The sequence below is a fragment of the Hyperolius riggenbachi genome, chromosome 5 (genome assembly GCF_040937935.1).
Source record: "Hyperolius riggenbachi isolate aHypRig1 chromosome 5, aHypRig1.pri, whole genome shotgun sequence".
Lineage (NCBI taxonomy): Eukaryota > Metazoa > Chordata > Amphibia > Anura > Hyperoliidae > Hyperolius > Hyperolius riggenbachi.
This window is the reverse complement of record NC_090650.1, coordinates 392,581,726-392,608,495: the sequence shown is the minus strand read 5'-3', so window position 1 is coordinate 392,608,495 and position 26,770 is coordinate 392,581,726. Positions and strand designations below refer to the sequence as shown.

The 26,770-nt window shown below is 44.7% G+C and overlaps 1 protein-coding gene across 2 annotated transcripts in view; it reads right to left on the bottom strand.

The window, feature by feature from the left end:
• Positions 1-26,770, bottom strand: part of ATP6V1C1 (ATPase H+ transporting V1 subunit C1) — a 60,793-nt gene that overhangs the window by 8,164 nt on the left and 25,859 nt on the right. For both annotated transcript variants that reach the window (XM_068234905.1, XM_068234903.1), the window contains 6 exons: positions 19,438-19,532; positions 17,382-17,473; positions 13,951-14,049; positions 10,713-10,781; positions 6,557-6,649; positions 6,382-6,475 (listed from right to left, as the gene is read on the bottom strand). In XM_068234905.1, the coding sequence (XP_068091006.1) occupies positions 6,382-6,475; positions 6,557-6,649; positions 10,713-10,781; positions 13,951-14,049; positions 17,382-17,473; positions 19,438-19,532 (542 nt within the window). The remainder of the gene's footprint in view (positions 1-6,381; positions 6,476-6,556; positions 6,650-10,712; positions 10,782-13,950; positions 14,050-17,381; positions 17,474-19,437; positions 19,533-26,770) is intronic.

Here is a 26,770-nt window from a genome sequence, read left to right as displayed (position 1 = left end):
TGCTTTTCACAAACAGATCATCAGGGGGCGCTGTATGACTGATTTTGTGCTGAAACCCCTCCCACAAGAAGCTCTGAGTACCGCAGTACTCTGGGCAAACTGCCACAATGTAACAATGTTCACAGACAGGAATTAGCTGTTTACAGCTGTCTGTAACGGCCAGAACAGCTAGGAGCAGCTACATAACCTGCCCACAGTAACAATGTCACCATGTAATAAATATCAGAATGTAAATCGGAGAGAGGAAAGATTTTACAATGAGCAAACACTGACTAAATCATTTATACATAATTATGGTAAAAAATGAAGCACTTTTTTTACTACATTATTTTCACTGGAGTTCCTCTTTAAGGTCTCGCTGCAGGGCTGCACAACACAGCACACAAGTGATTCCCCACCAACAGAACTCTCTGTTGGTGGGGTCTGATCGCTCCCCCAATGATTTTTTTTAAATGTAAATATTTGTTTGTTTGTTTTTTATTAAATTTTACAATTTTTTTTTCAATAATTTATAACCTCCTTCCCTCCCCCGCCAGCCAATCATAGCGATCGGCTGTCATAGGCTTCAACCTATGACAGCGGATCGCTCCTGTCTCCCCCAGGGGGACAGCTGTGTCACACAGCTGTCCCCAGTACAGCGCTAATTAGACAGCGGTAGATGCACTCTCTCTTAGGCTATATGGAGGACTTAATGGGATTAATTGCAGACTGCACAGAAGTGCGCCCCGCTTACTGCCATGGATTCCCACAGATCTGTTGCAGAGTGACAAATGTGAACGGCTCCTTTGTATAACATCGGAACCGTTCACTCTCCACTTAGCAATGAGTCAGCTCTCCGCTCTAGTGGGAACACAGCCTTATGGTTACACATTAAAATATATTATATGTATGTTTTTGTTTAGAGCTACTTAACTTATGCTCTTGGCATTCTGATCACCAGCATTTAACTGTCAAAAGATCTAGTAGCTGGTGCTCTAAGATTAGATATCAAAATTCATCAGGGTCTGGAGAACTTCTCATTGTAAACAAAGCCAATGGTCTTATTCGTTTATCAGTATGCCTTAAGGCCCATACACACGGCGGATTTCCGCGAACGACGGGTCAATTGAACGTCCCGTCGTTCCCCCGCTAAATCGGGCGTGTGTACAGGCTGTCGTTCGATTGATAAGGGCGAGTTTGAGCGATCCGCCGGGCGGACGACGGAACGACGGGACGTTCAAACGACCCTTCGTTTGCGGAAATCCGATGTGTGTATGGGCCTTTATACTATCAACAAATGGAGGCGACCCCTGATGTGTATGAAGGGTGAAAAGCCCACCACCAGGGGGAATTGTGCCTCACTCTGAATTATTTACATTTTCGGTCTCAAACGAAATTTATCACCCACATAGTTCAATAGATTGAACAAATCTGTGTTCAATGAGATCCCTCCAGCTAACAATCGTAGAATCCTCATCGGGCATGAAATTACCTGAAACCTTCATTGTTATGCTATTTCCTCTATTTCTTGTCTAGTTTTGACCTCTGCCTTGAACATTATCACAAACATATTAGCATTGTATGTTAGGTTTGAAATTCGAATAAAAATTATTTGAAAAATAATATATCATTTTCTTGGCTAGCTTCTTTGCTCCACCTACTGGTTAGAAGTGATAAGAGTGGTTATAAGAGTGGTTATACGTGATACAGTGATAGGCCTGGCTTCAAACAAGCCTGCCTTTGATCAGTCAACTGAACCTACCTACCAAGTAAATTTGATCAATGGGTTGTCTGCACAACTGAAGATGACAATCACCTTGTGCTGGCTGATCTGCAGAGGGCCCATAGACACTGAAGACTTATGTCAGCTGACAGTGCTGAGTGGTGCAAAGTTCTCTTTTAGGCCTTCTGATAAAAGTGATCAGACTGCCTGCTGATTGGAAAGGAATTCTTCCTTAGACCAGTCTGAATTTCCTGATTGTTGTGTTTAGTCACTTAGTGATCCGGTGAACTGGTAAATCTTGACTGGTCATATATATATGTCATCTACATGCTTAACCATTCAATCAATCACTGTTAAAGGAACCAGCAATATATCCCTTCGTACAAAGAGATGATTGAAAGAATCATCATACATACAGTATTTCTATGATTGCTGACCGATCAATCAATGATCAGGAAATCAATCACAATGATTGATAACCCCTAAATAAGCCTATGGATCAGCTCTTGTGTATGAGCCCTAAGCTGACCACTATAAAACAGTAGCCGAAGTTAACAAACAATTGCTTACTCCCCAATTGTTTTACTTCCTTCCACATCTGCATCTTGATTTATATAGAAATCGAATCCGGAACTGACAGAGCTGTGATTTCTGTACCACTTGATGCCGTACACAGCTGTGTACCTGGAGACTGCCGGCTCTTTACTGACATCAGTGGGAGGGGTGGCAGCAGTACAAATGCTAAATTCTCAGCCAAGGTGGCCCTGAAGGCGATCTCTGCCGGATTCCATACGGTGTGTGCACGAGATGTAAGATTCTGTTTATCGATATTAACCCTTTTCCAATCCTATGTCTAATATGTCAGACATTGGCATTTTTCTTTTATAGCTCCAATGTTGGACATAGTCTGCCATAGTAAAACTGGCTGCCACTAGGTGGCGCTGTTGCTGGGTAAACTCCAGCACAGCGTCTCCCTCTTTGGATCAAAGTGACAATCTTATCGCTACTGGCCCCATCCTCTGCCGCTGCGCCAGGCAATGTAAATATTGTCTGGGTGCATTTGGGCCTGTAGTAAAGGCATGGCTGCCGGATGTAGTGCTGCCTAACCCTTGTAGTCCAACACTTTGATCTTCTTCAGTCCCGAAATGCGCCAGAATAAGGGGGGGGGGGGGGGGGGATGGGGTCATGGATGATGGTGAAAATTGATTGGAAATTTCACTTTTTAGAAAAAGAATTGCTTCAACATTTATCTGTGCTGCTTTAGTCTCTTTGTGATCTTTTATTATTAAAGATATCTTTCCAATTCAGTTTGCAGCCACCTTTTATGGGTAATACTGCCAGGAAAGTCAATATTTTGCTCCCATGGCAACTGCACAAGTTTTCTGGAGTATGGACTGTGCAGTAGCTGCCATCATTCAGCACAGATAATTATCTGCACAGAGCAAGAAGCACTGCAACATGTCTTCTTGCTCCTCAGGATAGTGTAGCAGTCCCTGACACACCCATCTGGCATTGCTGTTAAAGGGATACTGTAGGGGGTCAGGGGAAAATGAGTTGAAGTTACCCTGGGCTTCTAATGGTCCCCCGCAGACATCCTGTGCCCGCGCAGCCACTCACCGATGCTCCGGCCCCGCCTCCGGTTCACTTCTGGAATTTCTGACTTTAAAGTCTGAAAACCACTGCGCCTGCGTTGCCGTGTCCTCGCTTCTCCTGATGTCACCAGGAGTGCACGGCGCAGGCACAGACCACACTGGGCCTGCACAGTACGCTCCTGGTGCCATCAGTGGGAGTGAGGACACGGCAACGCAGGCGCAGTGGTTTTCAGATTTTAAAGTCTGACATTCCAGAAGTGAACCAGAGGCGGGGCCGGGGCATTGGGGAGTGGCTGCGCGGGCACAGGATGTCTGTGGGGGACCATTAGAAGTCCCGGGTAACTTCAACTCATTTTTCCCCTGACCCCCTACAGTGTCCCTTTAAAGCGGATCCGAGATGAAAAACTAACTATAACAAGTAACTTGTCTATATATCTTATCTAAAGTTTATATAGTTTACACAGCAAATCTAGCTGCAAGCAGCTTTAATAGAAAATGATTATTTCTTCCTGTGATACAATGACAGCAGCCAGGTTGTTTGTAAACATTACACAGAGGCAGGCTTATCTGTATCTTGAGATCTTAGCCTGTGAAAAAAACCTAATCCGCCCTCCTCCCTTCTGCCTCTGAAATCAATGGCTAGTAACACCTCCTCCTCCTCCTCCTGCCCAGACTGAGCTCCCATGAGCCCTTGCTACTGCCAAGGCTCTCTGAAAACCTGTGGGCGTGGTTTATTTAGTTTATAGGGAATTAGAGTATTAAAACAAAAAAGTATTTGGCTTGAGGAATGCCCTATAAACAATAGGAAAGGAACAATTGTGCAATGAGTAAAAGTTCACCTCAGATCCACTTTAAGGAAGTGAATGGTTTTGTCTATGCAGATGAGCACGATATCAGAAAGCTTCAATCGTGTTTGTTAAAATAATGTACAAAACTGAAATAAGGGGATTTTGTCCCCCAATATATTGATACTTGTCCCTCAAAAGAAGTGGAAATTCAATTTAAAGGACACCTGAAATGAGAAAGATATGGAGGCTGCCATATGCATTTTATTTGAAACAATACCAGTTGCCTTGCTGTCCCCCTGCCTCCATTGCTTTAAGCTCTAGACCCTGAACAAGCATGCAGATCGGGTTCTCTGACTGGAGTCCGACTTAATCTAGTCAGACTTCAGTTGCAAGCTGCATGCTTGTTTCAGGTGTGTGATCCAGAAACTACTGCAGGCAGAGAGATCAGCAGAATTGTCGGGGATTTGGAATAATTTATAAGGAAATAAATATGGCAACCTTTATATCCGTCTCAGTTCAGATGTCATTCAAAGTTTTTTGTCCCCCCCCCCCCCCCCCCGCCCAAACTATGATATCATTTATAGCCAGCAGGGGGAGCTCCAGATCAAAAATGGCACAACACTGCCTCAGAGCCTGGAGATGGCCAAACACTGCAGAAAAGAGGGAGACATCAGGCAGAACAGACAGCTGAAAATCTCCTTTACAGTAGAATGTGTGAAGAACGTGTATACGGCAATTTCTGCTGGACAACCTGTAGGGCTGTAAAAACCATTTCATCACTCCTACAGAGCAACTTCACTTGTAATGAGTGATGGAGATACCCATGCAGTAATCTGTACAGGTAATCCACTTACTCCTCTATCATATAGACTGTTGGCTGGAATAAGTGGATTAGCAATATATAACTGTCTAGCTATCAATTTCACTCATCTGAAGAAACTGCTCTGAAAAAGTGAACAGATGAGTATCAGGAGAAGTGACCTGGGACTGACATGGGGCGAGAAGACAGATGGGGAGTGGACAGTTGAGGGTCAGGAATGGCGCCATGGGGGAGGATACTGAGGCTGGGAGGACAGATGGGGAATGGATAGGTGAGGGTCAGGAAAGGGGACATGGGGAGAAGACAGATGGGGAGTGGATAGGTGAGCGTCAGGAGAGGTGACATGGGGAGAAGACAGATGGGGAGTGGATAGGTGAGGGTCAGGAAAGGGGACATGGGAAGAAGACAGATGGGGAGTGGATAGGTGAGCGTCAGGAGAGGTGACAGGGGGAGGATACTGAGGCTGGGAGGACAGATGGGGAATGGATAGGTGAGGGTCAGGAGAGGTGACATGGGGAGAAGACAGATGGGGAGTGGATAGGTGAGCGTCAGGAGAGGTGACAGGGGGAGGATACTGAGGCTGGGAGGACAGATGGGGAATGGATAGGTGAGGGTCAGGAAAGGGGACATGGGGAGAAGACAGATGGGGAATGGATAGGTGAGGGTCAGGAAAGGGGACATGGGGAGAAGACAGATGGGGAGTGGATAGGGGAGCGTCAGGAATGGCGCCATGGGGGAGGATACTGAGGCTGGGAGGACAGATGGAGAATGGATAGGTGAGGGTCAGGAAAGGGGACATGGGGAGAAGACAGATGGGGAGTGGATAGGTGAGCGTCAGGAATGGCGCCATGGGGGAGGATACTGAGGCTGGGAGGACAGATGGAGAATGGATAGGTGAGGGTCAGGAAAGGGGACATGGGGAGAAGACAGATGGGGAGTGGATAGGTGAGCGTCAGGAGAGGTGACAGGGGGAGGAGACACATAGGGAGTGGATAGGTGAGGGTCAGGAAAGGGGACATGGGGAGAAGACAGATGGGGAGTGGATAGGTGAGCGTCAGGAGAGGTGACAGGGGGAGGAGACAGATAGGGAGTGGACAGTAGAGCATCAGGAGAGGTGAAATGGAGAAGGGGAGCACAGGTGAGGGTCAGGAAGGGTGGCACAGAGTGGATATGGTGGCGGACCCCATGTGTGTGGAAGGCTTTGGCACCAGCCGGCACTTTATCCTGACAGAGAAGGGAAAAGGACTGTGCTTTTAGGTAACAAATACTGGGGCAGATTAATCAAAGTCAGTGTAAAGTAAACTGAAGCAGAGCGGATGCAAAAAAATCGGATAAGTCTGCATCAAGGATTCGGATTGGTCGCTCATCAGCTGGTCCACCTTTGCATCATATCAGTTCATATTTACATTTCACTGCTTTGGATAAATCTACCCCACTATTTCCAGAAAACCCATCCCCAATGTCACTGCTAATTCTTACAAACTGTTTCTTCTTATCAGTGGATAGTCTGTTCATTTCCTCCTTATCGGCTTTCATCTCCTCCTCGTTGTACTGGAAATCCCGCACAACAAACCTGAGGCAGAGAGATAAAGTTACATCTCAGCACTCAGCACACAATGCAGCCCTCCGATCCTGGGATCCTCACACAGCTTACTTGTTCTCTCTGGCTTTGTGTCGGAAGTCATCTACGGCTTTTCTGAACAGAGTGACGTTGCACAGGTAACTGTCCTGGTCTTCCGATAACACGCTGTGTGGAGAAACCAAGACATATTGAGAAAGGGAGATCCTAACTGAACTCAGAACTTCCTCTCTGCTCTAAAAGGTAATCACCAGCATAACAACCTTTATAAAACATTTCTTTGTTACCACTGACACAAATCCTGCAATAAATCTGTAGTGTGTCTACTTCCTGCTTTCATGGAAGCAGACATAGGGTTAACATCATGTGTTTACGAATTAGCTACTCTGCCGAGGCAGCCAGCTGACACAGCTGAGAGAACAAATTACAGTGGTGATTAGTCACAGATAAGGGGTAATTAGACAGGCTAAGCTCTCTAAATACGTACAGGGTGCATTTCTCTGTTTCTCCTTCTGTCCTATGCAAGAGTTCAGGTCCACTTTAAGTGCTTCCTCCACAGTTCAGAGATACTGCTTGTGCGAGTCTCCAAGTGACCATAGTGTAAAGCACGAGTAATATGAACTGACCATTTGATGGCACGATGTATAATTAAATGTTACTTAGCAGCAGTGTCATTGATGGCTGTGCGAGGTGTGGCCCGCAGTTCATTGGGCAAGAGGTGAAAAGTTTCTATTTGACCACCCCACAAACACAACAGAGTGTTTCTTTAATGTCCATGCGTCTGCGCAAGCTATTGCTGAGCAATGAGTGGCATGAAACGGTCATTAAGGGGAACCTGAGGTATATGGAGGCTGCCATATTCATTTCCTTTTAAGGTGAACTCGAGGTGAGAGTGATATGGATGCTGCCATATTTATTTCATTTTAAACAATACCAGTTACCTGGCATTTCTGTTGATCTTCTAGCATCAGTGGTGTCCGAGTCACAACCCTGAAAAGATAGAGCACCTGCTCTGCATGCTTGTTCAGGGCCTATGGCTAAAGGTATTAGACACACGGGATCCGGGGGACAGCCAGACAGTTTGCATTGTTTAAAAGGAAATACATATGGCAGCCTCCATATCACTCTCACCTCGGGTTCTCTTTAAACAATACCAGTTGCCTGGCAGTCGTGCTGAAAATTCTGGAATTATTAGTGTCCGATTTACACATCTAAAACACGCATGAAGCTAATTTTTTTTGTCAAAAACATCTGACCTGCATGCTTGTTCAGGGTCTATGGCTAAAAGTATTAGAGGCAGATGATCAGGAAGACAGAAAAACAATGTGTATTGTGTTAAAAGGAAATAAATATGGCAGCCTCCATATCCCTCTCAGTTCAGGTTCACTTTAAAGGGGTTCTGTGGAGGGGTTAAATAAACAAAAACCGACACTTACCTGGGGCTTCTATCGCCCCCCTGTAGCTGTCCTGTCCCGCGCCGTCCTCCTTCGATCCTCGGTTCCCCGCCCTTGGTCCCAGTCTAATCAGACGTCTAATTAGACTGCGGCTGCACGACCATGGCCAGGCTTGCTCCTGCGCATGTCATCGGGAGTTTACTGCACAGGCACGGTACAAGAATACTTTGTACTGCCCATGCGCAGTAAGCTCCCGATGACGCGCGCGGGAGCCAACATTATCTGTCTTGTTAGACGACTATTAGACCAGGACCAGCAACGGGGAACCGAGGATCGAAGGAGGACGGCGCGGGACATGACAGCTGCAGGGGGGCGATAGAAGCCCCAGGTAAGTGTCGTTTTTTGTTTATTTAACCCCTCCGCAGAACTCCAAGTGGAGGATAACTTTGCATGTCCCGTGCTGCAGCTTGCTACATATGTACTGTAAGTAGATGTACATTTTAATACATACTTGCTGCCATTTGCATGTCAGCACTCTGTATGGCTCTCGTGTGGAGTGGAGGCACAGCGTTGTGAGCAGAGGTATCCACCACTTGGTCCATTATAGTTAGTGTGTGGAAGACACTTCCTTCTTGCTGATTTATGTAACTACTGCCAGTATAAGTGTCTGGAGGAAGTGTTCCTTTCCTTTCACTTTCAAGCATCCATCATGTTTTAATAAATCTGTCTGTGGGCAACCTTTGATTATGTAATTTATCATCATATTGGCCACGTGGTGGCTTAGTGGATTGCTCTCTCGCCTTCCGGCCCACGACTTCAAGGACTCTATCTGCGTGTTTGTGAGGGTTTCCTTCAAGCATTCCAGGTTCTTCCCACATTATAAAGAGACAGTAAGGCCTAGTGCACACCAGAGCGGTTCGGCTGCGTTTAGCGATCCACTTGCGGCTGCGGATACGCTTGGGTAATGTATTTCAATGGGCTGGTGTACACCAGAGCGGGAGGCGTTTTGCAGAAACGCATTTTCCCGGGCTGCTGCAGATTTTGGATTGCGGAGGCGTTTCTGCCTCCAATGTAAAGTATAGGAAAAACGCAAACCGCTCTGAAAAACGGCAGTTCAGAGCGCTTTTGCAGGCGTTTTTGTTACAGTAGCTGTTTAGTAACAGCTTTACTGTAACAATATATAAAATCTACTACACCAAAACCGCTTCCCAAAACCGCAAAATAAAGCAAAAAGCAGAGGGATGGTCGGCACATGCAAGATTGTTAGCATAAAAAAGCTTTATTTCAAAATGGCTTCATGCATAATACTAAAAAAAGTTCATGCAAAGAGTAAATCCTACCCGATACTCAGATGGCTGTGGGGTGAGGTGGGAGCGGTGGGAGCCGCAGGAACTTTTTTTACTCTCTTTTTACTTTACTCTTTACTCTGCTTTTTGCTTTATTGAATCTGCTGATTTTCAAGGTCAGAGCACGCATATAGCAACATACCCGATACTAACTTCCCAGCACCCAATTAAATCTTATTGAATGCACATGATCTGAGACCTGCAGTGCCGGTTATTTTCTTCTATTTGTGTACAAAACCGCAAAATGCTAGGTGAAACGCTACAGAAAAATAAGAAAACGCGTTTCAAAATCTGCTAGCATTTTGCGGATCTGCTAGCGGTTTTTGGTGTGCACAAGCCCTAAGTAGGTGAAATGGTTCTCTCAATAAGCTGGCCCTAGAATATGGTAGGGATGTTACATTATATGCTCATATCTAAAGATACTGTTGTCACAACGACTGAAATTTCAACATTTTGCCTCTGAAGAAGCAGCTGTTCGTAAAGCCGTGAAACATGCATCAGGCCAATCTTGACATTGATTACGTGACATGTGAACTTTTAAGATGTTTGTCACACCTGTTGACCATTTAAGTTTTATAATGAAAAACTAGGTTTTATACATTCTTTTGTATGGATGTGTTATGGGACTGAAAACCCTCACCCTGGTTATCTTTTGCTACATTTGATCATTGACATGAGCCACACCCACACAGCCTGGATACTGGATTCCCTGTACACAGCTTCTTTCTTCTGGTCATATGATCAAACATTTCAAGAGTGCATTTTTTTAGTGCAGAGGTCTCATTTCACACAGTGATGGGAACACCTAAGCACTTTTATCACCAAACTGTTATGCTAAGTATACACCATACAATTTCCTGTTAGATTTCCTGTTAGATTTACGTGCCAGATAGATTTTTTCCAACATGTTGGAAAAAAAAAAAATCTGGCAGGTAAATCTAACTGAAAATCTAACAGATAATTGTATGGTGTGTACCTAGCATTAGACAAGTCACTAGTAGCCACAGCAGACCTAAATTCTCAGCTTGGCCTACTCTGTTACCCGCAACAGCACTGGAGCAGAGAGCTGATGCTGACAGTGTAAGTCGAGGTAAGTTTCTGAGTGGTACTAGCCAACCTAAAGGTGCCCATTAACGGTACAATTTTTCACTAAATGCGATCTTTCCATGAGATTTGAACGATCGTAACTAATTGGAAGGCAATTGTCGATTGTTCACATTTACTGAACGATTCTTTCTTCAAATTCAACGTTCAAATCGATTTTATCCTATTTTGCATTCAGCTAAAGAATCATTCCTTACCGATTGCCTTCAAAAATTGTGAATTTTCTATACAATTCGATCGTAAAAATCACATTGAAAGATCGCATTTGGTGAAAAAAATTGTACCGCTAACGCACTGAGATGCTGGGCAGTTTTAAATACTAATACAAGTATTTCCAAGTTACATTTTCCAAGCCCCCATGTAGAGAGAGATTACAATTTCACTTACACACTGGAGCGTGGCACAACCATTTCAGCCAGGGTTTCATACTGCTTGACCCAGTCATTGTAGCTAATCCTGGAAAATGCAGATCATACAGATGTCAGTTATCACGGTGCGGCTTGTCAGATCACTTATGTATTCATTAACAATGGACTACATGTGTTTGTATTGGCGGCCAGCAGACTACTCAATATGGCCACATTCACAACAAGTACAAGTCGTTCAAACGACTTGTACACAGGTGGTCAACTGCACAATATCAGCCCAACAGTCATAATGACAGCAGAGCTCTTTGTAACAGTCAGGAGACCCCGTGAAGATTTTAAGCCAATCACAACTTAATTTTTAGAAAAAAAAAACAAAAAACAAAGGTCACTGGTCTTTAAGGGGCGAGAGACTGCGGGTTCACAAAAGGTGAAAAAACATTTTTTTTTTTTAAAAAAACCCACAATTTATCCACATTTAAAGTGATGCCGAGCCGAAGCTCAGGTTCAAAACCAGATAGATACCTTAAAAGGGGAAAGCCTCAGGATCCTACTGCTGCTTCCCTCGCTGCTGCAAAGCAGAACACGGCCCCACTTCACATCGGGGCCTCGCAGCTCTTCCGTGCAGTAGCCGCACGAGCACGTCCGTGCATGCCCACGGCTCCGGCTTACTGTGCATGCGTGGGTGGGCTGGGTCAGCTATTGCGGGTGCATGCTGGAGAAGGAAGAGCTGTGCGGCCCTACTAGGATTAGTGACAGGGGCGAAGCTTAGAAAAAATGAGGACTTAAGCTTTGTGCACACGTTAGAGGGTTCTCTGTTGAGGCTGCCAGTCAGTGTGGCCTGTACAGAGAGTCTAGCATATATGGCAGGATTATGATGCATCATCTCGTCTGAGTGTAGGCACAGCCCACTGTTCTTAACATTTCTGTTTCATCATGGGCTGAGCTGTTGTCCGACCACCCTCCTCCATAACAACAAAATGTGCTGCTAGCCCGTAGGCAAGCGATCTGTACAGAATTCGGCCCTTAAAGAGAACCCGAGGTGTGTTTAAAGAATGTTATCTGCATACAGAGGCTGGATCTGCCTATACAGCCCAGCCTCTGTTGCTATCCCAAACCCCACTAAAGGTCCCCCTGCACTCTGCAATCCCTCATAAATCACAGCTGTGCTGTGAGGCTGTGTTTACATCTGTAGTGTCAGTCTCAGCTGCTCCCCCGCCTCCTGCATAGCTCCGGTCCCTGCCCCCGTCCCTTCCCTCCAATCAGCAGGGAGGGAAGGGATGCAGGCGGGGACTGGAGTTCTGCAGGAGGCGGGGAGAGCAGCAGACTGACACTGTAGAGATAAACACAGCCAGCTCTGACAAGCTGTTTGTCAGCAGCGTGGCTGTGATTTATGAGGGATTGCAGAGTGCAGGGGGACCTTAGGGGGGTTTGGGATAGCAACAGAGGCTGGGCTGTATAGGCAGATCCAGCCTCTGTATGCAGATAATATTCTTCAAACCCACCTCGGGTTCTCTTTAAAGAAAGCATCTGAGCAGCTTAAAAAATGAGCTCTACTTACCTGGGGCTTCATCCAGCGCCTGGAAGCCACTATGACCCTCGCCGCAGCTCTAGAGTCCTGGGATCCCCTCTGTTTCAGAAGTCTACTGTGCCTGCGCGAGCGCTGCTTTCAAATCACGCTCACGTGGTCTGGAGTGTTCTGCCCAGGCCCGTAGAGGCCGACCTGGCGAGGTTGGCTTCTGAAACGGGGGGATCGCGGGACTCCGGGGTGTGTGTGTGTGTTTGTGTGTATGGACTTCAACTATCGTTAAGCAGTGCTTTTTTTGTAAACCATAACCCGCATTAGCACCAGTGCCCCAGCTGACATCTGAAGTCACGTTGCGCACACGGAGTTCAGGCCCGGCCCTTATTTAGCAATATTAGAAAGGCTGTGGGGGCGTCAGAATCCTTTCTCAGTCCTAACCTGCCATCATGTGAACCAGATATGCCGACCAACACTACAAGCCTGGCTCCTTCATATATTATGTGCGTTCATGTATAAAGTATAGAAAGACTGCACTTACTACAGGCCTGACCTTCCATCCTAGGCACCTTCATGTATAAAGTATAGAAAGTCTGCCACATACTACAGGCCTGGCTCCCCATCCTAGGCACCTTCATGTATAAAGTATAGAAAGTCTGCCACATACTACAGGCCTGGCTCCCCATCCTAGGCACCTTCATGTATAAAGTATAGGAAGTCTGCCACTTACTACAGGCCTGGCTCCCCATCCTAGGCACCTTCATGTATAAAGTATAGGAAGTCTGCCACATACTACAGGCCTGGCTCCCCATCCTAGGCACCTTCATGTATAAAGTATAGGAAGTCTGCCACTTACTACAGGCCTGGCTCCCCATCCTAGGCACCTTCATGTATAAAGTATAGAAAGTCTGCCACATACTACAGGCCTGGCTCCCCATCCTAGGCACCTTCATGTATAAAGTATAGGAAGTCTGCCACTTACTACAGGCCTGGCTCCCCATCCTAGGCACCTTCATGTATAAAGTATAGAAAGTCTGCCACTTACTACAGGCCTGGCTCCCCATCCTAGGCACCTTCATGTATAAAGTATAGGAAGTCTGCCACTTACTACAGGCCTGGCTCCCCATCCTAGGCACCTTTATGTATAAAGTATAGAAAGTCTGCCACTTACTACAGGCCTGGCTCCCCATCCTAGGCACCTTCATGTATAAAGTATAGGAAGTCTGCCACTTACTACAGGCCTGGCTCCCCATCCTAGGCACCTTCATGTATAAAGTATAGGAAGTCTGCCACTTACTACAGGCCTGGCTCGCCATCCTAGGCACCTTCATGTATAAAGTATAGAAAGTCTGCCACATACTACAGGCCTGGCTCCCCATCCTAGGCACCTTCATGTATAAAGTATAGGAAGTCTGCCACTTACTACAGGCCTGGCTCCCCATCCTAGGCACCTTCATGTATAAAGTATAGGAAGTCTGCCACTTACTACAGGCCTGGCTCCCCATCCTAGGCACCTTCATGTATAAAGTATAGAAAGTCTGCCACTTACTACAGGCCTGGCTCCCCATCCTAGGCACCTTCATGTATAAAGTATAGGAAGTCTGCCACTTACTACAGGCCTGGCTCCCCATCCTAGGCACCTTCATGTATAAAGTATGGAAAGTCTGCCACATACTACAGGCCTGGCTCCCCATCCTAGGCACCTTCATGTATAAAGTATAGGAAGTCTGCCACTTACTTGGGGACCACCACCAGCAGGGTGATCAGGTATTCAGAGTCCAGCACAAAGTCATCCTTTTTCACAATCTCCGCTAGGCTTCTGGTGATTAAACTTCCTCTGTTGGGAAACCAAAGGCGGGAAATACATTAGAAAGTTTATTATGAGCAAACCCTCCTTCCAACAAACACTCCTCTGGATCTTTCTGAGAAGATTACTTTTCAAGGTCATGTTATATCCAAAGTAAAAATAAGGCAACTGCAGCTGGCCACCTTTTTGTATTTTAATGTATCAGGAATCGGAACAATTTTTGTCGACTCCAAAACCCAAAAATGTCTCTGACTCCACAGCCCTGTTTCCGGCAGGAGTATTGGAATGATCACTGTAAATACCCACTGCTCAGCTCCCAGGCTAGCTGCATGTACTGTACTGTCCTGCAGGGGGAGATGTGTGAGCAGCTTTGCTCTGTGGGATTATTCTCTGATGTTCACACTATGAACAACAGGTACCAGGCCACAGTGATCCACCCTGTATAGTGTACTGGTTAAGGGCACCGCCTTTGACATGGGAGACCAGGGTTTGAATCTTGTCTACCTATTCAGTAAGGAGTTCAAGGCAAGACTCCCTAACACTGCAGGGTGGCCTCTTGAGTGCGTCCCAGTGGCTGCAGCTCTTCAGCGCTTTGAGTCCGACAGGAGAAAAGCGCTATACAACTCTTCGGATTATTATTATTATTTATATAACCTGATGGGTCTCTCCTGGTGAGACCAGCAACAACAGGAAACATCTGGACATACACTTTACAATTTGTAGGCAAAGAAAGATCACAAACTTATTTTGCCCAAGGGAAATCTAAGGGGACTCTTGCCAACTAAACCGCCAGGGAAATCAAACAATCAACATCTATATAATAAATGTCCATTAGACACACTGCTTGTTGTCTGGGGTATGTGGTTTACCTGTAATTACGAGTACATAGCACAGAGCTGCTTGTGCACGTAGGAGGTGCACGTAGATGCACAAGGAGCTCCGTGCTTCTGCGCAGGTCATACTTTGCGCCGCACTCATATACAGAAATGATCTTGGGATTAATGCTGGATTTTTTCAGAGGGTTGCGTCGCAGCAAAGGAGGGGCACAAGAAGACAGGGGAAGCGAATGGACTATCCAGAGGCTTCGGCCTACTGAGGTAAGTATTGAACTTTTTTCCTGTACCCTTTAAAGAGGAACTTTACCAAAAATAGTAGTAGGGTATAAAAAATAAATAAATGCATTGCGAAGTGAAAAGTAAAAAAAAAAAAAAAAAAAAAAAAAAAAAAAGAAGAGATGAATAAATGATTGATATTTGCCATTTAACTCATTCAGACTGTTGGCTCCAACAATGAGCCTGCAGGTCATCATCTTTACTACTGGCAGAGAAGAAAAAAAGCTAGACAGCACCAACTGCCATTATCTATAACCACACCTCTTAACAATGCATTGGCCCTTGTTTCCCACAATGCAACGAGGTTCACAGAAAGGAAACTGTCAGGACAATGGTAATGACATCACACTGTGGGAGGAGTTTCGCCACAGTATCAGACACACAGTCCTGGGTTTAAATTCCTCTTTCAGAGCCTCTGCTGGATCCTGACTTGGATGGTAAACTGCCATCATAAACAGCCAGCAATATAAAAAGGAAAGGGGAAGTCTGGGTGTCACCTGAGAAATGCAGAGTGTCCTGGTGATTCAGCTCCTCCAACATCATACACATCACTGTTCTTATTATACATCTATATAGGGCTAATTCATTTTCTATTATTTTCCCTTTACAGAGCTCACCGAACAATGCACATCACTCAATAAGCATTGATGCACTACAGCTCGCAATCCGCCTACACCGGAGAAAATCCCACCAAAATGCAAAACCAGGCCAAATTTTTTAACAAGTTACACGGCAAAGAGTTTGGACCTTCATACGTATGTGTCCACAGCAAGATACGGTCGTTAATAAAGTTAGGGTTTATTAACTGGACTGGCCCTAAGGAAGAAACAGAATAATAACATTTTATATCGCCTGCCAATGTAACGGCTTCTAGATATAAACAAAGTAGCAACAGCAAGCAAACACACGGATTCCATAGAGGAACTTTAGAAAGGTCTCTACTTTCCCTAAGATAAGGGTCTCTGCAAACACCCCTGCAAGGGTCCAGTACTATTATTCTTTGCTGAAGGCAATCAGAACTCCAGAGGGACTTTTTCCCAGGAGATCCGCGTTAAAGAAGAGCAAGTGATCTATACAGGAGTCAAAACCAACAGCGTGCAAACCATCATTAACCCTCTGCAGTCACAACAAAAACAAGCTGGAATTCCGACAGTGAGAAAAGCAACAAGTTGTCAAACATGGAGGATCTTACATCAGGCGACTTAGTAGCCGATCGACCATCCAATTCAATGATTATAATCGAATAGGAGAAAAAAATCTGTGCCGAATACTTTACCTGTTGGTGTCCCCCGCTGGCTCCATCTCTGGACTCTTCCACACATATAAGCGCCCCAAGTGGTTGCCGGCAACCACTAGGGGCGCATGTGTGTGAGCAAAAGGATGGATCCAGTGGTGGACACTGACAGGTAAAGTATTCATGCACGGTGCACTGGGGGGCATATTTTACATGGGACAACCTAGCTGGGGCCACAGGGTGGCGTCACTAGGCTAATTCCCACACAATTTCATGCTGAAATAGATTGGGAAACGGCCTGTAGTATATGGACAGCTAGAAGAACAGGAGCGCTCCAACGGTGCATTACCTTTTTAATACATAAATTGACCATATTAGTATTCGCTTACAGTGTTAAAGTACAAAGTTGCGCGTGTCAAGCCACCAGCGGGCTCTCTCTCTGCTCCACAGCTCGACCAGAGCTGCGGAAGCGGTGTGTGTCTGGAGGGAGGAGCCGTGGGCGGAGCCTGGTCATGTGCGAGCCGTCTGACTTCACTACCCGTTTTGTCATTAACCACGCCTTCTTCAGGTCTTTATGTATTAAAAAGTTGGGAGCAAAGAGAGATGGTGGCTTGACACACGCAACTTTCTATAACACTGTAAGTGCATACTAATGCGGTCAATTTATGTATTAAAGAGGTAATGCACCATTGGAGCACTCCTGTTCTTCTTCTCGTTTTACACAGCTAACTGGCACCACCCAGTCTTTGGAGCAGCATCTAGGAGCAAAACACCCCACACCCAGCCAGCATAGTGCAGCAGAGCGCAGGACATACAAATATCGGTTTCCTGGTGTATGGAAAGCTGACAGATTTCTTTAAGATCAAATTCAATCAAAGAGAGATCTGTCGTTTGGTCGAATCTGCCCATGATTGCTAGATGTATGGCCACCTTAAGTATCCAAAACGAACTGCAGTGTATTTTGTGCTAGCAACTGCAACCATCCACTGACACATGAAAGAGAAAAGCAGACTTACGCGTTTTTTCTCTCCAGATTTTGAAGATTGCCCTTCAGATTGTTGTAAGCAGCGGCTCGTGTTTTCAGATCATTGTCAATCTGTGTAACACCCTGAAAACAGGAAGAAACAGAATAGTAACATTTTATATCGCCTGCCAATGTAACGGCTTCTAAACGAACAACAACAATAACAAAGTAGCAACAGCAAGCAAACACACAGATTCCACGGATGGCTACACATTGGAGGGCAAAGAATGGACTTCATAACAATCAGTATGTGTTGAAGTCTTTAAAGTGTAACTTTCGGGTATAACATCAAAAATCAAAAATGCTAACCAGGCAATCCAAAAGTTAAAATCACTATTAGGCTCCCTGCACACTGCAAATGCGTTTTCCGATTCTGATTCCGATTCAGTTTTTCAATTCCGATTTTCCCTGAATACATTCAACAGAAAAATGGATCAAAAAACGCAGCATGCAGCATGTTAAAAACGATTAAAAAGCAGAATCGGAAATGCATGCAGTGTGCAAGAGGCCTAACTTTTGTTGTTGATGATTGATCATTCCCCAGTTTACCTGACTCTTATTTGGTACACACAAAATGTGGTGCAGGGCATGCTGGGTTGTCCTTTTTTGCTTCTCTATTTCCCCTCAGACTTAACTAATGCAGCCTTATTGGCTGAAGCATCTTTCCCTCCTGTTTTCCCCTCCCACACCTCTGTTCCTCTCTGATTGGCCAATATTTCTCATGCTGAGACAATCCACTTTCTATAGTGGAGGGCGGGCAAATTAGGCAGAAGAGAATAAGGGAGGAAATTACATTAGGATCGGCTTCAAAATAGCCACACTTAAAATGGGAAATGCTGAGGATTTTCTCTTTTTTACTGTAGAAAAATCACTAAAATCAAAATGTGGACAGTGCAATACATATGTTATGTAAGTAGAGCAAGTATTTATCAACTTATATATGTGGTTTTTTTTTCCTGAGATAGTATGGCTGACAGCTCCGGGAAATTGGGGACTTACAGCAACTGAAAATGGTCTTCTGACATCTCTAAATGACTTGAAAGTTTGGTCTGCCTACAAGTCATTGATGTTGCCATACACAGGAGACTTTTGTTCATTTCTGCCTGAAAGAGGTAATTGTCATCTCACCATAACGTGGTACAGATAGAGTCCGGTCCTCTCTCTGGGCCCTCGGTCCACCGCTGTCCCTGTTGAAATTCCAAGCCTTAGGGAATCCTCAGAAAGCTTTAAAAGCACTCAGATCCCGAGTACTTCTGAAAATAGGAGCATCCATACTGCGCATGCGTAAAGAGGAACTCAAGTATGAGCAGTGCACATCTGCTCCTCTTCTGGAGTACTCAGGGATATAAGTACTTTCGAAGTCTTTATAAGGACTCCTGAAGCCGTATTCAATCAGTTGGTGTGGAATTTCAAAGTGGAACGGAGAGATAACCGGATCCCACAGAACCTTCCCTCTCGATAGGTATCTATTTTATTTTTTAGGTGGCTTCAGTTTTTCTGCACAGACCAGGCCTCTGGCTGTGGTCCAGACTCCTCCCCCATCATACCATCACCTACATGAGGTAGTCAGGTTTTAGTTGGGAGGCGACACTCAGAGCTGTGTCTGGACTCTCTGCAGGCAGCACTGCAGCTGAAGTACGTCCTATTTGCCCAGATACAGATCAATCAATCCATATATTTAATACAAACAATACTGACAGGCTTATGTACAAAACCGTCTGCATTGAGTGCGAATGTATTATAAGTGGGGGAGTGAGAAGGGTGACGAGGTGTGGGGGATGTTATGTACCAGTCTTTGTGTAATTTAATAATGTCAGTGTGGTCTAAATAGGTTACAGAGATATGTATTTATAATTCCTGAGCCTGTCATGTGCTCGTCTCTCTACACAATGGGCTGAATTGTGTGTCAGGAGAAGTGCAGCAGACTGATCTCATCAATTTCACAGACTGTGTGCACCGCAGACCCAAACACACGCAGCTCCTAATCACAGAGCTCCGCCTTGACACAAGGCCTCCTGAACCCGGGCTATTCACTGCTCCACGCTTACTTTAGCAATTAATTCAGCAATGTTCTTCAAGGACTGCTTGATGGGATATTTTGCCATGTCCCACTGGAACCGTGTGACGTACGTGACCAAGTCCACTGGAAGACAGAAAGCAGAGACAGCAGTGAATCATTAGTACCACTAACGCACAGACATTTTTTTTACATACAGTGGTTTGCAAAAGTATTCGGCCCCCTTGAAGTTTTCCACATTTTGTCATATTACTGCCACAAACATGAATCAACTTTATTGGAATTCCACGTGAAAGACCAATACACCGTGGTGTACATGTGAGAAGTGGAACGAAAATCATACGTGATTTCAAGCATTTTTTACAAATCAATAACTGCAAAGTGGGGTGTGCGTAATTATTCAGCTCCCTTTGGTCTGAGTGCAGTCAGTTGCCCATAGACATTGCCTGATGAGTGCTAATGACTAAATAGAGTGCACCTGCGTGTAATCTAATGTCAGTACAAATACAGCTGCTCTATGACGGCCTCAGAGGTTGTCTAAGAGAATCTTGGGAGCAACAACACCATGAAGTCCAAAGAACACTCCAGACAGGTCAGGGATAAAGTTATTGAGACATTTAAAGCAGGCTTTGGCTACAAAAAGATTTCCAAAGCCTTGAACATCCCACGGAACACTGTTCAAGCGATCATTTAGAAATGAAAGGAGTATGGCACAACTGTAAACCTACCAAGACAAGGCCGTCCACCTAAACTCACAGGCCGAACAAGGAGAGCGCTGATCAGAAATGCAGCCAAGAGGCCCATGGTGACTCTGGACGAGCTGCAGAGATCTACAGCTCAGGTGGGGGAATCTGTCCATAGGACAACTATTAGTCATGCACTGCACAAAGTTGGCCTTTATGCAAGAGTGGCAAGAAGAAAGCCATTGTTAACAGAAAAGCATACAAAGTCCTGTTTGCAGTTTGCCACAAGCCATGTGGCAGACAAAGCAAACATGTGGAAGAAGGTGCTCTGGTCAGATGAGACCAAAATGGAACTTTTTGGCCAAAATGCAAAACGCTATGTGTGGTGGAAAACTAACACTGCACATCACTCTGAACACACCATCCCCACTGTCAAATATGGAGGTGGCGGCATCATGCTCTGGGGGTGCTTCTCTACAGCAGGAACAGGTAAGTTGGTCAGAGTTGATGGGAAGATGGATGGAGCCAAATACAGGGCAATCTTGGAAGAAAACCTCTTGGAGTCTGCAAAAGACTTGAGACTGGGGTGGAGTTTCACCTTCCAGCAAGACAACCACCCTAAACATAAAGCCAGGGCAAAAATGGAATGGTTTAAAACAAAACATATCCACGTGTTAGAATGGCCCAGTCAAAGTCCAGATCTAAATCCAATCGAGAATCTGTGGCAAGATCTGAAAACTGCTGTTCACAAACGCTGTCCATCTAATCTGACTGAGCTGGAGCTGTTTTGCAAAGAAGAATGGGCAAGGATTTCAGTCTCTAGATGTGAAAAGCTGGTAGAGACATACCCTAAAAACTGGCAGATGTAATTGCAGAAAAAGGTGGTTCTACAAAGTATTGACTCAGGGGGCTGAATAATTACGCACACCCCACTTTGCAGTTTTTATTTAAATGTTTGGAATCATGTATGATTTTCGTTCCACTTCTCACATGTACACCACTTTGTGTTGGTCTTTCACGTGGAATTCCAATAAAATTGATTCATGTTTGTGGCAGTAATGTGACAAAATGTGGAAAACTTCAAGGGGGCCGAATACTTTTGCAAACCACTGTATTTAATATTTATATAGCGCTGACATCTACTGCAGCGCTGTACAGAGTATATCATCTTACCACTTAACTGTCCCTCAGCCTCACAAGCGAATTCCTACCATAGTCATATGTCTATGTATCATGTAGTGTATGTATTGTAGTTTAGGGCCAATTTTAGGGGGAAGTCAATTAACTTATCTGTATGTTTGTGGGATGAAACCGGAGTGCCCGGAGGAAACCCACACAGACACGGGGAGAACATACAAACTCCGTGCAGATAGTGTATGTACCGGCTTGGATTCTAACCAGTGACCCAGCGCTGCAAGGCGAGAGAGTTAACCACTAAAGTGGTTAAAGGGGACTCTATGAAACATTGAATTGGGATATGAATAAGAAAAACGTTTGTAATTTAGGTTTTGTTTTATGTGTTTTTTTTTAATATTTACAGTTTCAGACATTATTAGTGGTATCGTTTTCATTATCACCCCGAAGTTATTATGGTATATCGATGACATTTTTTCAGTGCCATCATTGGTCCCTAACAGCATGAAGTTTAGAAAATCAGCTCATTACATTCTTTGTTTCTTTTACAGATTGTGTAAGACTAAAGTGTGAGATGGACTAGACCAGGGGTCTCAAACTCAATTTACCTGGGGGCCGCAGGAGGCAAAGTCAGGATGAAGCTGGGCCGCATAAGGGATTTCACAAAAAAAGTCCTCAAATGTCATTATTAACAGTTTTAATTATTTCTTCTGAACATGAAGTATCCTACCTTATAGTTCGCTTCAGTGCTTCCATTACAATTAATCCACCGTGTCCCCGACACAAAACGAGCCCCCAAATCGCCCGGGGGGCAATCCGCCGGCATTTCCTGGAAGGGGCAGAGCTTTCAGCTTTAGCTCTGCCCCTCCTGAAGTCAATCGCGGCGGATCGCCGCCTCTGCCCGCCCCTCTTACTCTTCCTTCACAGAGAGGGGCGGGGAGAGGCGGCGATCCATGCGCCGATTGACGTCAGGAGGAGCAGAGCTACAGCTGGAAGCTCTGCCCCTCAGCGCAGTTGTGGATGTTTGCCCGGGGGATTTGGGGGCTCTGCAGCCCTCGTTTAGCGGCGGGGATGCGGCGGATTACTTAGGATCACTGAAGCGAACTATAAGGTAAAATAGTTCGCTTCCGTGTCTCTTTTGCTTTTGCTGGTGAGGGCCACAAAATATTGTACCGAGGGCCGCAAATGGCCCACGGGCCGCGAGTTTGAGACCCCTGGACTAGACTGAGGGTCGCAGCATGATAAAGTTCCTGTATTTGTGGGTAATCTAAAAAATCCTCTTCATCCTGTTCCAACTGTGTCAACATCCGTCTAGGAAGGTCAGTCTGTGTTTGTTTCTGGAAAGGGGTTAGCAAACGTGGAACCCAGAGTGCAGAAACCTTAAAGTGAACCAGAGACAATGCACCCTCATGTATTTTACCATATATACCAGTGGGAACATTAGAGAAAACACCTACCCTGCTCTCCGTTTCATTCTTCTTTGCTAAAAGTGTGTTATCAGCTGTGATTAGAATCCCCGAATGAGCATTCACTCTGGCTTTGCCGGGAATATAGCTGAGTCATTATAGCAGAGCCAGAAGGGGGCAGACTTGGGCTTGAAAAGACACCAGAGAAGACAGACCCAGCTATAATCATTCCGTAGCAAAGCCAGACTGAATGCTCAGTCGAGGATTCTTATCAGAGGTGATAAAAGTCAGATTAAACAGAGAACAATGAAACAAAGAGCAGATTAGGCGTTTACTGTCATGTTCCCACTGATTTATAAGGTAAAATACATGAGGGTGCTTCGTCTCTGGTTCTCTTTAAAGAGACTCCGTAACAAAAATTGCATCCTGTTTTTTATCATCCTACAAGTTCAAAAAGCTATTCTAATGTGTTCTGGCTAACTGCAGCACTTTATACTATCACTGTCTCTGTAATAAATCAACTTATCTCTCTCTTGTCAGACTTGTCGGCCTGTGTCTGGAAGGCTGCCAAGTTCTTCAGTGTTGTGGTTCTGTGATGCACCTCCCCCCTCGAGGCCCCTCTCTGCACACTGCCTGTGTGTTATTTAGGATTAGAGCAGCTTCTCTCTTCTCTCTTATCTTTTACAAGCTGGATAAATCGTTCTCTGAGCTGGCTGGGCTTTCACATACTGAAGAATTATAAACAAGGTCAAAGCTGTTTGTAGGAAGAAACGAGCAGCCTGAAACTTCAGTGCATGAGAACAGAGTGAAAGAAACACACAAATGATCTCTTGAGATTCAAAAGGAAGGCTGTATACAGCCTGCTTGTGTATGGATGTATTTTCTATGTGTGGACATACTGTACATCAACCCACTTCCTGTTTTGGTGGCCATTTTGTTTGTTTATAAACAAACTTTTAAAAACTGTTTTTAACCACTTTTAATGCGGCGAGGAGCGGCGAAATTGTGTCAGAGGGTAATAGGAGATGTCCCCTAACGCACTGGTATGTTTACTTTTGTGCGATTTTAACAATACAGATTCTCTTTAAGGCTTGTACCCACTACGCATTTTTTCCTGACAATTTTTCTGATTCTGTTTTTTTTGAGAGATCGTTTCCACGATCCTGTTATGCTGTGGAGGCGCGTGATTATGCGAACAACGTTTAGTGGAGCGCGATGATAACGACGGTCATGGCAGCTCGGATCTTTAAGATCCTTGATGGCTCTGTGCAAAGTACTGCAATAGCTTGACGTCCCGTTTGCGCCCGTTGTGTGATGTTGCGTGTACCCGCCAGCAGAAAGATGGATCATGGAACGATTGTCGGGGACGATGCTGGATCCATCTTCCTCCATCAGGTGGTGAATATTTAGCTTTAGACATGTCGAGTTCATCATGAATACCATGACTGTGATATTAGTTCTAATATCAATTGGCTAATGGTTTGTCTGTCCGGGAGCGTTTAATTCCAGGATTACACACTCCACTTTCTTCATTGTGGCCGCGCCGTCCGTCAGTGATGGTTCTTCCAGGTCTTGGCTCATCTGTGAGGGACATGTGACTACTTTGGAATTTCCTTTCCACCTCACAATAGTGTCATAAGATGGGCAATCATTTCCATAAACTGCCATCATCTCATTGTGAATTTGCCGGGCAGTATTACCCTTCAAATACAAGCCTCAACCACACTTCCTTCTCACATGTCCGTCACTTTTGGCGCAGTAAACGATACATTGTACAATGAGCTGATTTTCTCAACGTCATGCACTTCAAGGATCTGTGTCGCGAAAATATTAAATTTTTAAATACATGTAAACATATAGAAATAAGAAGTACGTTTCTTTCAGAGTAAAATGAGCCATAAATTACTTTTCTCCTATGTTGCTGCCACTTACAGTAAGTAGTAGAAATCTGACATTACTGACAGATTTTGGAGTAGCCCATCTTCTCATGGGGGGGTTCTCAGGGATTTCTTTATTTTTAAAAGCACTTAGTGAATGGCAGTTGCTCCGTCCAACTGCCAAAAAACAAATGTACAGCGAGCAGAAAGGCTGGTCAGCATCTTTGTATAAATCTTTTTCAGGGAGTGTCTACATATAGAATAAAGCCCATGCTGAGAATCCCCTACGGAGAGGTGGACTAGTCCAAAATCTGTCGGTAATGTCAGATTTCTACTACTTACTGTAAGTGACAGCAACATAGGAGAAAAGTAATGTATGGCTCATTTTACTCTGGAAGAAATGAACTTATTTGTATGTGTTTTACATTTTAAGATTTTCACGACAGTTCCTCTTTAAAGGCCAATGAGGACACTGACAAAATGTAATCAATATGTTAAAACTTCCGGGCGATAATTAAGACTTTATGATACCCCCTCGAATAAGGAAGGAAATGACGTACATGAACTGACGTTGTTGAAGTTAAATAAATGAAGTTAAAAAAAAGTGATATGATCATTACAGACAGCCATCCTCTGTGCCTTCCGCAGACAAGGAGTTTTCTTGATGGAGCTGTTCTCCTGAATGACGTCTTTACAATATTAATCACAGTGTTCAGCTGTTCTTTCCAGAGATGTGCAGCGTAACCTATCATTTAAAACTGCACAACAGCTTTGTCTCTGCTGGTCTTTAGGGTCATAGTATTCAACTCTACTTTCCTGTAAAGGACTTACAGCCCTTATTTCATGTTTTGTATATTTCACAAACTAGGCTGGAGACAAAGTTTCAATGGGAAGACTCAAAGGCAAACCCAAAACACCAATACCATGCAGCAAAGGAAAAGCTGGTCTTCGGTACTCCCCTCCCACCACTCAACCTTCTCTACTCGTCCAGACTACACTCAAGGGCCGCTAGGATAGCAAAAGGCAACCGCTATTTCAGTCTTCTCCCCTTAGGCCGCCGCTACATCTCCTTACCCACCAGGACCACTAGACACAGAAACACCTTCTTTCCACAAGCCATTGACCTCCTCAACGTTCCCTCCCAATCGCACTCCCTAGCTCCAGCGCTTACACCCAGGTAGTAGCCTGCCCATGTTACATCACCTCAACTATACTAGAGTTAACTACTCTACTGCCCTCCTGTACTACTATTGTATATCTGTTTACGGTACTGTATATCTTATATTAGACAAGATTAGCGCTCAACAGGACTAACTGAATTTGAGCCACATATATATCCAATGCTGTATTTTCCCAGTGGCTCAAATAAATTCAATAAAATTGCATTCAAACAAATGGCCTAGTTTCCAGGACCTAAACCTAAAACAATGTGTCAGACCTTCACCTCACATCACACAAGTTTTGTGCGGGGTGTGAATGGGTTAATTATAACCCATTCACACCCCGCACAAAACTTGTGTGATGTGAGGTGAATTATAACCCATTAATTATAACCCATTCACACCCCGCAAAAAACTTGTGTGATGTGAGGTGAAGGTCTGACACATTGTTTTAAGTTTAGGTCCTGGAAACTAGGCCATTTGTTTTAATGCAATTGTATTGAATTTATTTGAGCCACTGGGAAAATACGGCATTGGATATATATGTGGCTCAAATTCAGTTAGTCCTGTTGAGCGCTAATCTTGTCTAATATAAAATCTTACACTCGGGGTATACACCCCTTGTTGATTACAGCGCACCGGGCAAAGGAACATATATCGCAGTATATTGGTGATTACACCCATATCTTTTGCCGTGAGGAGCGCACTTTTCTACCCATCTAACAGGTACTGTATATCTGTATTACTTGTCTTGTGTACTACTCGAGCCTGTCTGTGCCAAAAATAATTCCAGGTGCAAACCCCTGTACTTGGCCATTAAACTTGATTCTGATTTATTGTGCTTGTGCTAGTAAAATAACTTATACCAGTCTTAGGCCATCACAATGCATCCATTTCTTTCACACTTTTCCGCAATGAATAAAAGCATCTCCCTTGTGTTCTATTGAATTATTTGTGGCCACATGTGTTCAAATAATGCAATAAATAATGCTAACATTGGTATAGCTCTTTTCTCCTTTCAAACTCTAAAGCCTAGTACCCAAATTCAACAATGATTGGCCAATCAGTGACCAAGTTTACCACCTTCATGTAGTATGAGAGTTC